General features: G+C 37.6%; 2 protein-coding genes across 2 annotated transcripts in view; both read left to right on the top strand.

The window, feature by feature from the left end:
- The window catches only part of LOC136991339 (rho GTPase-activating protein 21-like), a 37,410-nt gene extending 29,142 nt beyond the window's left edge, over nucleotides 1-8,268 (top strand). The window contains exons 6-7 of the mRNA XM_067292197.1: nucleotides 180-234; nucleotides 8,173-8,268. Coding sequence (XP_067148298.1) covers nucleotides 180-234; nucleotides 8,173-8,268 — 151 coding nt within the window. The remainder of the gene's footprint in view (nucleotides 1-179; nucleotides 235-8,172) is intronic.
- Nucleotides 8,269-13,159: 4,891 nt separating this feature from the next.
- ARHGAP21 (Rho GTPase activating protein 21) overlaps nucleotides 13,160-16,024 on the top strand; it is a 32,508-nt gene continuing 29,643 nt past the window's right edge. The window contains exon 1 of the mRNA XM_013949228.2: nucleotides 13,160-15,077. Coding sequence (XP_013804682.2) covers nucleotides 13,229-15,077 — 1,849 coding nt within the window. The 5' untranslated portion in view covers nucleotides 13,160-13,228. The remainder of the gene's footprint in view (nucleotides 15,078-16,024) is intronic.

Raw genomic sequence — 16,024 nt, 5'->3', positions numbered from 1 at the left:
GGAAACCAGCGCTTATTTCTCTTGTGTAAAGACATTTGACAGAATAGCTGAGCCTGTCTTAGCTCATTTTGGAGTTTTTGAATAGTTTTGGTCTATGGAAGTTAATGGATCATTTTTTGTAATAAGAATTGAAAATTCTTTTCCAAAAGTTGATGTGTGGTGTTTTTTTTTTGTTTCAGTGGCAGCATATTGGAACTTAGTGTTATGCCAAAAGATGAGGACATCCTTCAGTTGGTATGTTCATGATGCTTATATTAAGACAGTATGTTAAATAAAAAATTGACTTGTTGGTTACAAAACCTTTGAACTATGCTACTAGCAAATAGTTAAAAAGTTGATATTTAGCTTTCTGTCACTCCTTAGATATTGCCCTTACTTTCTTGCCATCTCTGAAAATTCAGAAGATGAGAGAAGACTAGTCCGAATACAGGAGAAAATACCAAATTCACATGATACTTCTAGCTTATTAATTAAAAAACCTTACAATGGTGTTTGTATTTTTATGGTATTCTGGTTTCATTTCTGTGTGTTAGAATTTATGAACTGGATCACTTTCAATAGTTAGGTCTTCTCCTTGTGAAGAAGTTGAGAATCATTAGTAAATTTGGATTGAAAGAATAGAATCTGGTACTTAAAATTAGTTTTTATTAATATCTCATTATCAGTGGAAATTTCAGGAAAGAAGCAAAGTGATGGATGTGCTGAAGGTGATTACTTTTTTTTTTTTTTTTTTTTTGATTTTTACTGGTGTAAAAAATTTGTTATGCTAGTATTTATATGTTCCAAACTGGAACTGGGTTTCGGCATACAAATTAGATGTTTCTTCTCCTGGACTATTTAGTGTCTGTAAGTCTGTAAGAGCTGTGAATAAAATAACTTGTGTAAGTGCATATTCTGAGAAATTGGAAGAACACATAATGTGTTAAGATGCTTGGTTTATTTTTATTTGGAAGTAGAGGAAGGGAGAAGACAATGAGAAAGGTAGACTTGCTGGTCAGTGGTCAGAAAACTGGATTTTCTAATCCACGCAGAAGTAAGCCTAGACTTTAAATAACAATTAAGAAAAGACTATATGGATTTTATTGGCTGCGTAAGTACAAATTAATGGGAAAAATGTGGGAGAGTTAATGTGGGAGAAACTATTGAGTATTTGGAGAGAAACTGAGTATTAGGTGGCAAACACCAAGAACATGGAGTGAAAGCTGAGGACAAGTTATAACGAACTGGCCTTTTAGGTAGGATGAGCTCTATTCTGAAGGTGAAGGAAAAAATAAGAAACTTGGTTTTGAGCTGAAGATGAAGATAGAGGCTAGTACAGGAACTCAGCTAGTTAGACAAACAAGCCAAGATTATTATATGTTTCACTGAGACACAGTGTCAATCTTTAATGGCAGAGTTGCAACATCTGAAGGTACAGGTGCATCATACAACAGAAGTGATTTGTCTATTGATGTCCTGCAATTTTCTCCCTTTTATACCACCACAAAGGGAGGAAAATATAATCACCTTTAAAATAACAGTTTGCATTCTTCTGAGACAAAGTGCACCACTGTAACTTCAGTTGAATGAAAAATATAATTCCTCTGAGGATGCTACATAATAATCTTCACTTTAGGTGTTAGGATCTTCTATTCTAATGATGAGATCTGGTGAAGGACTTTATCCAAAGCTGAACACTCATGTTTAAAATGTAGCTTTTTTTTTCAGAGTAACAGCATGGAATATTATTCTTTTCACTCTCTGTGATAAGACAGTGACTTTCAGTTTTTGAGCTGAGAATTTGTATAGTTTTCCTGTTTTGTTTTTCCTTTTTTACTCGTGTGATTAATGTTATATCAGCTTTTGTGGAAATCCTATGTCTAAATAAACTATAAACCTCAGGGAAAGTTCTGATTCCTTAATGAAGTGCAGATCATATAAGAGAGAACCATAATATCTGTGATGAGTAGTGATCTGTTAATATAAGTGCAGAGTGAACAGTAAGTGGCAAGCAAGGTACAGTGCCCTTATTAACACGAAAAAAAATTAGCAAACTTCTGTCATTGAAGCTGTGCTATTTAAGTTGTTGTTACAGTACCTTAAGGAATTCTATTGTTTTCTCTTTGATATCAGTGTCACTAAATTCTTGTGTAAATATCTTCAGATGGCATCAAAGTCATTGTAAACTGTTGATGTTAAGAACAGGTATGCTGTGAAAAATAAATAAAGCTCAAAGCACTAGTGGATGATTATAGTATGAGCTAATGAAAGGTTTTTCTAGCACAATGAAGAGAAAATAGTTTCATTACATTCAGAAATGATGCTCGTTGTGGTAAGTATTACAGTACTTGGCAGTCTACTCACAGCGTAATAATGACTGATTGCTAGGTTAACTGTGTAAAGAACACAATTGCTCATTTCTATCCTTAGCTTACTATTTATAAATCTTCGGTTTAGTCTTCAGAATATCCATATATGTCTGTGGACCTTTTGGTATATTGAATTTCCTGAAAATAGGGCTTTAAAAGATCTATTCATCAATTGCAACAATGAAGTGTTCTAATCCATGTGTCATTGCCCTCTGTGGCAGCACGTGTGTGCTCCTAACTTAAAAGTGAATTACATACGAAATCCTGTCATTAGTGAAATCAATGTCAAAGTGGTGTTCATTCACTGAAGAGATCTTGGAAATGTCCTTTTGGGAGATGGAGGGGTTATTTAAAAGCATCTTTGCCCAAACTGGGACAAAACCTTGAAGTCTTGACAACTATGGGTGGAATGGTTGTTTGTTTGTTTTTTTTTCCCATGCTCCTCCCCAAACCTCAGATTAATTTACTTAAAATAATCCATTTTGATAATTTTAAACCATTTCTTTTAAATTTTGATCATGTAAACTATTAGTAAGTTTAAATTAACATTACAAAGTGGAATAATTATATTTTGAATTGAGTTTTTCTTTTTTTAGAGTATCAGTAAAGGATAATTTGCAAGTTGGGGACACTTTACTCAAAAAAAAATTTTTTTTAATGCATATTTTTCTATGAACTCTTTTGGATTTCAAGGACTTTTAAAGAAAACTTGTTGAAAGCTTGGAAAAGAACCATTCTGTGTTGGAAATTCAGGAATTTCAGTAGAAGGCTATCTAAACGAGCTTACTAATGAACTAAAATTTAAAAAAGGGGGGGGAGGAGGGGCATACCAGAAAGGGAAGCAAGGATGAACAGCAACAGAAGAGTATAAAAGCTTTGCAGGGCTCTCTGAGGGCAAAGCCCAGCTGGGGCTCAGACTAACCAGGGACATAAAGGGCAAAAAGAAAGTGTTTTGCTTATATGCTAGTTGCAAAAGGAGGTTCAGGGGAAATGGTTGGTGAGGTGATGTCCTTCCCCCCCCCCCCCCCCCCCCCCCCCCCCCCCCCCTGTTCCCAGACTGCTTGTGCTAATACGTTTTGGAAAGGAAAGGCAGCTAAGAGGACAGACACTAGTTAGAGAAGCCCGATGTGTTCAAACCCATGGGGCTGACAGGATTCACCCGAGTGCTGGAAGAGTTGCCCAGTATGATTGTGAGGTTGCTGTCTGTCATCTGTGATGTTTTATGGTAATCGGGAGGATCCTGACAGCTAAAGAAAGGCTGACATTATGCATAGCTTTAGGAGAAGTGACTGGTCAGACTTGCCTCAGTCCCTGAAAAGATTGTGGAGCAAGTCCTTTTTCAATCCATTTCCAAGAACATTAAAGGGTAAGCAGGTAACTGAGAATACTCAGCACAGATTTCCAGAGAGCAAAAGTTGCTTAACCAGCCCGACTGCTATCAGTGATGGCATCACTGGCCCTGTAGAGTGTTGAACGTAATCTAGCTGGCCTGTAGTGAGAGCCAGTATCAAAGCCTGAGGGCACTCTGGTCTGGAAGCCAGGGGGTGCGGGGTGGGCTGGGATAGCGATCAGTAGTTTGATATTTAGTGCGTGGTTCAGAACAAGAGGAGGTTAATGCAGGGGCCAGTGGTGTTCGATATCTTTATCCTGGATGATGTCCAGGGTAATGTCAATATCTCTGATCTGGATGGTGACTGAGCAGGTTTGTGGATGACACAGAAGGAGTAGCTGTGACAGGGTGGATGGCAAAGGCCAACAGATACCTCATGACATTAAATACAGAAAAATGCAAATTTTGTACATCAGGCAGAATAACCCCATGGATCAGTACAGGTTGAGAACAACTGGCTGAATAACAGTCCTGCTGAAAAGGAACTGGGAATTATAGTGAATACCTTATTGAATATGAATTTCCACATGGCTTTACTTTTGGCTTGAAGAGTTTCCAAATTTCAGCCCAGATCTCTAGCCTTATAGCTAAGTTTGATTAATGAACTTTGCAAACTGAACTAAGATCATCTTTAGTCTGTATGTAGCTTCCAAAGCTGTGTCTACTACTCTTAAGTTTTCAGGCAACTTTGGAATTAAAAAAGAAAAAAGAAAAGAAGGAAAGAGGAGAAAGAGCGCTGGCTTTTTAACCACAGAATTCAGAATATGTGTTAAAATCTTCACATTGGGTCATTGAGCTTTTAAACATTTATTCTGTGTGTTTTTATAAATGTTTGAGGTAGAGTAAGCGTGCCTGGGTGACACAGGTGAACTGATAAGGACCCTGGAAATGAGGGGAGGGGGAAAGAGCAAGTGCTTTTCCAGTGGGGAGAGGCTGGAGGCAAGGAGAGGCTGGAAAATGCTGAAGATAAGAGATGATTGTGGAGCTAGAGAAGCTGCAGGTGTGGTAGGAGGGAAAGAGCAAAGAAAATGTTTAAAAATAGGAATGTGTTAATTAGGATTGGGAAAGGAAACAGGAAAGATTTCTTTTAAGAGAAGCAACAGTTATAGCTTATTATTTATGGATTTTAATTGCATGAAAAACAGATTTAGATACAATGGCAATGAACTTGAAATAGGGATTCAATTATAATTTACTAAAAATTTTTGAAGTTTTCCAACTTGGTCTCCATCCCAGAAGGCTCTTTCTAAGTGTGCCAATAAATAAATATATTAAAAAGATATAAAAGTATTTTAATCTGGAGTTTTTCCCCATCTCTTAAAAATAAGACTTTTAATCTCTTAGCCCGTGAACTCCAGCAGCAAGCTGTAGTTTAGAATGGTCTGGGATAGAAAACTATGACTGTGTTTAGAAATAGACTCTATGAAGGCAATGGACTATAGGGGGAATACTAGATTTTATTTGATTTGGTTAGGAGCCCCTCAAGGTGTCAAACATCACATGTACATGGTAGAGAATTGTATTTAGCATTTATTTTGAGGCAAAAGAGATTTTCCTGTGTTAATTTATTTTTGTTAAGCACATGATGTGTAGCTGTTTACATATCCACAGCATGTTTCATTAGGAAGCTATGAAAGAGTTATGGCTTCATAGGATTGTTGCTAGTTCTTTTCTGTACCCTTGGCAAAATGCAGTGCTTATACAGTTCGAGTGGCTGTTTCACATAAACCGTGTTGTTTGAGAGACAGGTCTTTGGCTCTTTTAATTGGCTCTGCGATGATAAAGCTTGGCACTGGTGTCATCTTTGTTAGCTGGGAGAACAACAAACTGATTTTTAAAATGAATTTGCAACTAGTCAAACAAAACTGGAGGTCCCTGTGTCAGCTCTGGCCTGCAACTGTGATAAAGTGCGGGCGTTTCTGAGACCGCTACCTGAGAGGAAGAGGCTAAGCTGAGCGTGAAACGTCCTAAAGATGAATTTTTGCTGCTTGTCTGCTCCCCTTTTCAAAGGAAAGTTGCCCTGACTTTGCCTTCTGGCAGAAGCCCTGTTACGATAATCCCTTTCATCCTTGGGTATATCAAGGTGGTAGCTAGAAAGTAAATCGTCTCTGTCCCAGAGTCAGTTTTGTTTGTGTATCTTTGAACAGGCTTCTTCCACCGTAATTTACAGTTGGTTGGAAAGTCTAACAAAATTCACTAGAGGGCAAATGCTGAACTGATGCCTGGAGAACATAAAATACCCATAGTGGATATTTTATGCTGAGTATCTGGCATGGTGTATCAGAGAATAGCTTGCTTAAAATAGTCAGAAATACCCTAGATGAAACATTTGCTTTATTAAGATGAAGGCTCAAATTACCTATTCTGTTTGGCCTGTCACTGCCTAATGAGCACATGCCTGTTGTTCTGCCAAACAGTATGTCATAATTTGGGACCTGTTGTGGAATATATTGCCTTTTGCACAATTTGAAGGGCAGCTGGGAGCGCTGTTGGGAGGGAGAGGGAAGACAGGATTGGCGGTATTTTGGGGGGGCAGAGCTGCATTTTCAGGGAGGAGATATATTGTGGAGGGTTGAGTGAAAGCAAGTAAGAGCCATAGAAAGTGGTAGGTAAAAGCCACAGAAAGTGATGGTTTGTTAGTTTTGTAGATTATGGAACAAACTGCTTTACTTCCGGAAAAAAATGGCTTAATTAAAAGGACAGAAGCTCAGTTATGTGTTGGCATTTTCTCTGCTTTAAAAAAAGCTTTTTGAACTAGTTCCATTTTCTGTAATAAAGATACAAAACGTGTGCATTTTGTATGCATGAGAAACTATGTCAGTTGAGACAAATGGTTTGGAAAAGTCTGTTCTTATGTAACTCCTCATTCTGTTCTATAAGATGAAAATTTGAAACCCTTTTAATATGTCTTTTAAACAGTAGAGATTGGGAGCACAGTGGAGAAGATTTTTGATCAAGCAGGAGCAGAATGTGGACAGCTAGAAAACAAAGAGTCTGTCACTTAGATTGCCAAAAAGAACTGATGTAAGAAGGGCTTAGAAGGTTGTACTGATAGCCTTTACCTTTAAAGAAAAAGCTAAGTGAAGTGCAAGGGTGCCTGAATTTAAAATTTAAGAGTAGGCTATGATACCTGTTTATTGCCAAAAGACACTCACACTATTTCTCTCTCACCCTAGATTTTGTCTGTCTCAGAGTTGATGGCAGTCTGTGGTTACCAAGCGTCTTTGGAATAGCAGTCTTTTTTGTCTCTCTTTCTTTACAGTTTTATTAAAACTCATAGTAGGCATGCAGTCATTTTGAGACCATAAGGATTTCTGCGCTATGCTCTCATCAGTGTTTGAAGTTTGACAGATCTATGTACAATTTCTGTGGCATTCTCAACCTTTTTTTGAGAGAACTTTAGCATCTTGTATTAGTAGCACTGACTGCACACAAACAGGAAGCCTCATTTAGGTTTACTACAAATAGTTCCTTTTCTCAAGTGTATTTAATGGGATTGTTGCTGTTTTGCAGCCTTCTGCATAACAGTTCTGCTGCTAAAAATAGTTGTTCAAATTGTGACACTCTTCAGTCATACCAAAGCTCTCAGTGCTACAGAAAGTGCTGATGTAAATGCACTGCCTAGAGAGAGCGACTCGAAATTGCTGGGCCTGCCTGCAGGTCAGCTTGAGTTAGGACTCTTGTCAGTAGACTTTGTGGTGTCCAAAATGTGTATGTTGGGGTGTCTTAGTATGCAGGGTTTTTGGATCAGCTTTGAGATATATTGGAATTTGCTTGTTTAGTATTCACTCCTTGTGAATGAAAGAAAGAAAATAGCTTACAAGTCACTGAATTTTAAGTGTCAAGCACTCTTTAAAATTGTAACTTTAATGTCTTGTCTAAATAGTTGCTATCCATTTGGAAGGGTTTCTTTAATGTAGCCTATTAATGTTTTTATGTAGTGTGTTTATTAATATGTAAATATATGTATCTACTTTGTTTACACACACGTGTGCGCACACACTCTCACACTCACACTCTCTGCAAATTAAGTTATGCTGCCTTCTCATCTTTTGAGCATTTACCTCACCAGCTACCCACTCAAAAAATCATCTTTCTTGACTTTTAACCTACCTCAAAATGTTTCATTTGGAATAATTTTTAAAAAAAACATTTCCTCATAGGACTTGTCCCAAAAGATAGCAGAAATGAATCGTGGTCGGTTACTTCTGGTCCTGGGGAATTTGCCAGCTCTCAAGCACATGAAGCAGTAGCACTATGAAATTGCCAGTGGTGCAGCTATATTAAAAAATAAGAAGAAAAAAAAAAAAAAAGCTTGTAATGTATTAGGAAGTTTATTCTAGAATTTTATATGCCCCACTAACCTCTTGCCTCTGATTAGAAGTCTGCCTGCAGTCAACTTTCTAACAATAGTTTCTTTTTCTTTTTCCTAAGACCATCCAGTTACATCAGACCAAATGGAGCAACATGGCTATTTCATTAGCAAACTGTGGAATATTTTCCTTTGCTTTGCTTTTAATAAATCAGTGATATTTTCATAAATGGCAGTATTTAGTCCACAGTCTTGGAGTGTGTGTTTACTTTCCAATTTTGTACTGATGCAGTTACTAATGTGTGCAGAGGTTAATATTAAAGCTCTGGCAGCAAATACAGTGGAAGCAGGGGTGTGTGTGGGGGAAGACATGACAGACACAGAGACCTTAAACTCTTTTTTTATAACCTTGCATATGTTAGAAAATACCATTTTGTCAACTCCCCTCTCCCTACTTTAGACTATTCTTTACAAGAAAGTCTCTTATGCAGCTTGTATTTGGAAATTAAATTTCTTGGGCTTAAGGCATTAAATTTTATATACCAAAATTTCACTGCCATTGAAAAGAAAGGGTGTGTTTTCCAAATAATACTATCTGACTGTAATGTTTGTTGAGTGTCTCAGAGTGAAATGAAAACACTTGAGCTGTATTATTAACATTCTTGTCAGAGCAAATTATAATTGAAAAATGTTTCCCGTTAAGACACCTGAAACACTTTTCTGGTGTTCTGCTCCCATGTCCATGGTCCCATATCCATGCTATGTGTGATACATTAGGATTGGGGAAGAGAATAATTTAAATTAGTAGTAAAGAAACATAACCTTAAGCAGATTTGGTTCGAGAGGGAAGGAAGAATGCCCCAAGCTCAGTCTTGCAAGGTGCTGGATGCATTAGCCCCTTACTCATCAAAACACTTGCCTTCAATTTTGCAAGCAGTTCTGTTGAGATCAGGATGATTATTGTGATTACTCATCCATTTACAGTGAAGTGTATGCCTGCATGCTTTCATGGGTTTAGACTAATGGGTGTAGGACTTTGTTGGCTCAAGCTCTTAAGAGTAAAGAGTTTTACCATGATTGTTACTAAGATCAGGAGTCTTTGTATGTGGGCTGTTGTTATTACAACACCAAATAGCATAAAATCAAGTGGAAGATAACGAATGTGAGCAAAAACCTTATGCTTTAATGGGTTTTAAATTTTAATGGATTAATAAAATGTATTCTAGAATCTTTTAGTTGCTTAGAATATTTTATTTTGCATATCACATGGCATGAATGTATTACCTTATCAGTTAGAACCTGAATGTGCTCTAATGGTTATACAAACTTGCAGTAAGAAATTCATTCTTAGCCATAAAAGTTTGCAAACTTGGTGCAGAGAGGAAGTAGGAGCAAGATGGGGGAGAAATTGAACTCAGTAACTGAGAGCACATTGATTTCTTGCCTTAAGAAGAGTGGTTTTCTTCTAGTAATGGTTGCAGAACTGTTATCTGTCAATGCTATTCGTTTCACTCTAAACTGTTGTATTTGTATGTTAAGCTTTCCATAACTTTGGGTTTTTTGAGAAGGTGGGAGAAGGGCTTATAAAATTTCTAGACTGTGGTTTTTGGATGATAATAGAACTTTTGAATAATTGCTGAGTGCTCAACCCTGTGCGCGTTCCAGGGGCTTGGCAGCCAGCTTATCAGGAACTTAACTGCTTTGGATTTTTTAAAGTCAGAAGGCTTTTTTTCAATTTTTAAGGCTTTTCAAAGACTGTCTTAAATTTAAGTCATACCCTAATGGTTTGTTTTATGAGTATATCCTCTACTGCAATTACTTAGACTTGAAGGTAGTCTTTTCACATACTAAATCATTAAGAGGAACTAAAGGGAGAAGAGAATAGTATTCAAACTGTCATTTAGATATAGTTGAAAAATACAGTAATTATCTAAATATTATCTGAATGATAATAAGCATATTGATATGCTTCACATTTCTTAATCCTAAACCTCATCTAAAAATGTAACCATCACCTTCTGGTTAAAGCACTTAAAATATTTCCCAATCAAAAGGGTGATAATACATCATCCATCCACCTTGACATTATTGGAACAGTAATGAAATCTGGTACATTTCTTTATAATTTGAAATATTTCTCTGTAGGCCCATAATCAGGATTATGAAAGCTGTTTTATCAGTTCCTGCATGGGAATGTCATACTTCTTATTTATAAACTTTTCCTTTCTTAGGAGAATGATCGGCTTTTTTTTAATGATTTCTTGGGAAGTGGGTGGAATGAGATTGAAAGAGGAAGTAGTTTCTGACCATCCAAACTTTTTTTTAATATAATAACTTTATCTTTCTCAGAACTGTCCGTCTCTTTGCCTAGGTGATATATAGCTGTGATCATGAAAATAGACCCTTTATTTGGTGAGGAGGAAGGAGAGCCCAGCTGGTCTTGTTTTAGACCTAGCAGAATGTTGTCTTCTGAAGATGTTTTAGTATCTGTGATTTGTTTTGTCAAGACCTAAAAATTGATTTTTATACTCATTTGTAGTCATAAGCAATAATCAAATCATGCCAGTTTTGGAGTTTAGCCTTCTTGCTGTCAAAATCAATGAAGCATTGTCTGTTGTGAGCGTATTTTACAAAAACACAAACTCAGTGTATTTTATATTGGTGTTACAGATATTATTAACATGTGCCTCTCACAGGTTTTGAACTGTTTCGTCAGCTTTATAATGTAATGTTTTTTCCTGATTTGAAGGGGGGTTGTTTCATTTTTCATGCTTGTACTTTCTTCCTCCATCTGTTTTCTGGGTCTCCAGCTTCTTTCTCAATTTTCTTTTCCGTTTTTATTCCTATTATAGCCTGTCAAGATCTTCAATAGCCATTTATTTAAAGATTTTAAAGTATTTATCTTTTAATGGAGGGGAGGAACATACAAATTAACGTGCTACATATAGTGGGAACATGGCATGATTTTTACTGTGAGTGGATGAAAAAAATCAAAATCACTGGAGCAGACTGTTTCTGCAGCATCATTCCTCTGATTTCAGATGTATAGTATGAAAGCAGCTGCAGTCAGCTGACAGCTTGTGGTCATGTTCAGATATATGTGGGGAAGGGGTGCGCTGTTTTAAATGCATAATAAAGCCCTTGTTTCGTCACCAGGAAGCAGGGATGGTAGCAGCCCAGGGGAAATGAGAGACAGTAACATTGCTGTGGTGGAAGGGAAGTCTTGTTGCACAGAACCGGAGCTCTCTGCAGGCAGCTGTAGGGATGCACCAAGGCAAAATGGCACAAATGTGTTTTGTTTTCTGTAAGGGTAGAGGATAAATGCAAGGAGCAGATAAAAGCCTGAGACAGCTATGCTCACAAGGAGGATGAAGTTATTTTTTATGCTCTACTGCCCTTTACCTCCATTGGTACCTTCCAGTGAAATCAGTGTAGTTATATTTTTAGCTTCCTGTATCCAACATCAATATGACAACATAATTCTGTCTTTACATCTGTAAGCAGATTTTATTATGTTTTCCTGTTTTCTGCCAGCTGCAGTTTACAAAGGATGTCACAGCACTGGTAAGAAATGTACAGTAGCCATTTCTCTGATTTTTTGTAAGGCATGTTTTTCTCAAGTGATTTGTGAGAAGCAAGCATATAAAATGGCAAGTTTGTTGGAAATGAGCTAGATAGTCTGAGCTGAATTCTCTTCATAATGCTAATCTCTTAATTTGTGGTTTGTGCCTGTGTTACTTGGTGAGCTTTCTTTGCAGTTTGCTTTAATATTTTGCACTTCGCTAATGCTCAATATAACAGTTATTGCAGCAGTATTTTAAATGCCTCGCCCTCCTCTGTACTTTGCTCTGTGTTAATTTTATGGCTGCACTTGGGCTTTTGTAACCTGTCTAGTATTAAGACAGGGCATGTTGATATTCTGGAATTGACCATGTTATTATTTGGACAGGAAATGCTGTAATGTGATTCCACACCTAAATTTATAAAAACCCTGAGAAATCATTTTAATGTTCTGTTGCATTGGCAGGCTCTGCAATGTCAGCTCTTTATTTCATTGTGTTTAAACTGAACGAAGTCAGGCTAAAGTTTTTAAATAATAGGATATTGTTTAAGTAATTTGTATGCTTGTCCTTTTTTTTTTCCTGTACATTCTGTTAATTTCACAGTGATATCAAATGTTGCCTCATGCTAAAAGAAGACTACTGAAATGTACTAAATGTAATATAGCCTTTTTTCTTTTTTTTTTCTAAAGGAGTCAGGCTCTTTAACATAAAAAAAAGATGCAGATAAGCATACTAAGGAAATGAATTTGAAATTTTAGTTTGTGTTCTAATAGTGTGTAGACAGTAGCAGATATGTGTGAATTTTCATACTGTTTGTAGTTTGAAGTTAAAAATCATGAATATTCATATTTTTGCAGTAATATTAATAGTGTGCCATTTATTGGCTGTCTCCTGTAAAATGTAAGATTACTTAAAGGGTGTTGGCTCACAACAAAGATGTTACTGCTGTAATTTATTCATTTTATGTTTAGGAACAGTAGCTTTTATGTAGAAGACATCTTAGAGGAGTGTGTGTATATTTGTATGTGCTTTTTATATGTTCTGTGTTAAATGAATAGAAAATTTTCTAGTGCTAGTTGATTTTACTATGCAGTGTTTTAACTTGTCGATTGCTGTAAAATTCTGGAAGGATATTTGAAGCACTGTAATTGAAACAAAACTAAGGGGGAAAAAATTATTTACTGCATTTTGTACTCACAGATTTTGGGAAACCTACCTACAGTGCTCTGCTGACAGTGCTCTACCTACAGTATTTTGCTAGAATTGCTCATCAGTTTAGCTTTTAATTTTTCAGGGAGAGGATGTATGTAGTGATTTTGCTTGTTCTGTTTTTGCTCACTAAAGGGAGGGAATGCTATATTTAAGTTTTAAACTATCCTTTTAGCTAGAATAATATACAATGCAAATTTCCTACTTGTTTCCTCTTTTGAAGCCTTATCGTGCAAACACTTGGATGGTGAACTTTTCCATCTCCCTCTTATTACTTAACGTTCATTTAATCTTCTCTCCACAGGCATATTCCCAAGATGCCTACCTGAAAGGCAATGAAGCTTACAGTGGTAATGCCCACAACATACCTGAACCACCACCAATATGTTATCCTCGCCTGACGTCCATGGTTTCTGTTACGGCACAAGCTGGTGACAAGCTATCTTCTGACTTCTCTTTGGGGAAACAGCAAGTCACTAGACCAGTACGGGCATTGACACAGCCAGAGAGGGCCTACAGAATGGAAATACAAGTGCCTCCATCACCAACAGACATTGCAAAGTCAAATACAGCTGTGTGTGTTTGCAATGAAACTGTAAGGACTGTTATTGTGCCTTCTGAGAAGGCTGTAGATCTGCCATCTTGTAGAAATAATCGTGCTGGTCCATCACACAGGACAGAGGAAGTGAGATATGGCTTAAAAGATCAAACCACTCTAAAAGCACGGACCACATCACCATCTTCCTCAGTGTCCACTGCCATTGTACTTCCGCAGACTCCAATAACAAGACCAGTTGATCCAACTGGAACAATAAGTAAAGCTTCAAATTATGTAGTATGTCCAGAAGGAATCCCAAGCACTAGACCTCCTGCTCAAGCCACTGACTCACCCTCTGTCTCTACTAATCATTATAGTTCTCCGACCTCCCACCAACATATAGACTGGAAGACCTACAAAACCTACAAAGAGTACATTGACAATAGGCGCATGCACATGTATGGCTCCCGAACAATACAGGAAAGGTTAGATAGCTTAAGAGCAGCCTCTCAGAATACAACTGATTATGATCAGGTGGTACCAAATCGCACTGCTTCCCAGGTACGGCGCCGGAGCACCTCTCATGACAGGATTCCTCAGTCTGTTCAGATCCGGCAGCGGAGTGTCTCGCAGGAAAGACTTGAAGATCCTGTGTTGATGGAAGGTTGGCCACGAAGTGCTTCACAAGATGCGTTAACTTCACCTTCGATTAATGCTAGGAATCACAGGGCTCAGTCATGGGATTACCTCAACAAACAGGGTGAAACGCTGGAAAGTTTTCGTTCTGAGAATCTGATTGCAGATACAAATGGAGATAGGAGAAAGACTTATAAGTGGACAGGATTTACTGAACAAGATGACCGGCGAGGTATTTATGAGAGATCTAGACAACATACGTTTCATATGTCCCTTCGAGGCCAAAATTTTTCTATGGCTTCGAGCACTTATATTTCAGACAACAGGAGAATGGGTAGTAGAGCTTCTCTGTCTGCTTCTCATTTTCGAAAAGTTCCACCAGATATAAAAATGTTACAGTCTTCTCGAGATTTGCAGTCTCCTGGGGGAGTATCAAAGCCTACAGCTGTTTCACAAGAGAGAACATCTCTCACAACAGCTAGAAGTTTTAAAAGCAACTCTTTGAAAAACACTGCTTCCTATGCAGCAAAACCATCATTTCACCTTAACCAGAGCCTGGATGTTGTTGCCAGCAAAGACCAAAGAACAGTAAATCACTTGCATCAGGGTGGTCTGTTAAATCAACAGCCAAGGATCCAAGCAGAAGGTTCCCCTGACCACAAAACAGAAACTGGCAAAAACATCCAGCCCCCTTCTTTGTCTGCAGTTTCTGCCAAACTTGTTCAGCAAACAAGCGAGAGTTCAACTACCTCTGACAATGCAGATACTCCCGTCAGACAAAAGATTCACAATTTTGGAAGGAAAGATGTCCAAGAGCCTGAAATTCTGCAGCGGGATATTCAGGAAAACGACAAAGACGCAGTTGTCATGCGGGATAAATCACCTTCTGGCCACCAAACTCCACAGCCTTTGAGACACCAGTCTTACATTCTTGCTGTAAATGACCAAGAGGCTGCTTCAGACACTACCTGTTGGTTACCTAATGATGCTCGGAGAGAAGTCCACATAAAAAGAATTGAAGAAAGGAAAGCATCAGGTTCCAGCCCACCTGGCGATTCCTTGGCTTCCATTCCATTTATTGGTGAGTTAAAGCAATTATTCCAGTATACATCAAATGCTTACCTAGCATCTTTGAATAGAGAGAGCATCATTCCAGGTAGCCGATTACTATTTCTGCAAATCTGGGGGTGGGAGATGGTGGTGCCTTTCCATTAGTTCTTATATAGAATAATATTAGGTTGGTAAAATGTAGAAATATTTTTCAGAGGAGAAAAAGGTTTTGTTTTTTGGGGAATGCTGGAGTATCAGTGTAAAAAGATCTACTGTTATTTAATATTTTTCTAGAATTTTCCTCAAACCCTGGAAAAGTCTCAATTATGTAACTGCATCTGGTTATCATTCCACATAATGCTCTGATGTTATTTATATGGACAACTAGTATTTAAATAGTTTATGACGCCTTTCAAAATACTTTTGACTTTTATAGTATGAAACATTTGGAATTCAATAAAAATAACATGCATGTACATCCATATAATGGTAATTCGTGGAAAAAAAGTTTATTTTAAGAGAGCTCAATAAATAAGGTCAAAGCTTTCTGTGACAGGTATGGGGCGCAGGAAAGTTGTTTCAGGTGAAAGTATAGCAATAAAATGAAGTGAATCTGCAACTAAGAAGGTGTGGATAAGAATTGAGGGATTTGTGGAAGCAGAACGCGAGAAGGCACGAGGATTCATCTGTGGATGAATCCATCTAATCCAGTCCAGAAGGGGATGGAACTACATGAAGTTTAAAGGACGAGGGCTGAGCACTTTGAAATTAATTTGGAAGAAAAGAGGAAGCCAGTGGTGGGATTGTAAGTAGTAACAAGAAAAGATCACAGAGCCATTTTGGGTGTATGAGGAGGTGGAGTCATCTGCAGAAGACAGAATTTCAGTGACCAGAGTGAGTTTTTATTCTCCTTAAGCAGTCAGTGTCTATGTCTTCACCCCACACCCCCTTCCCCACCTTCTGGTTATTTTTTGGTTG

Source organism: Apteryx mantelli, chromosome 2, assembly GCF_036417845.1.
Source record: "Apteryx mantelli isolate bAptMan1 chromosome 2, bAptMan1.hap1, whole genome shotgun sequence".
NCBI lineage: Eukaryota > Metazoa > Chordata > Aves > Apterygiformes > Apterygidae > Apteryx > Apteryx mantelli.
Note: the sequence above shows the minus strand (reverse complement) of the source record. Positions and strands in the feature narration are given on the sequence as shown.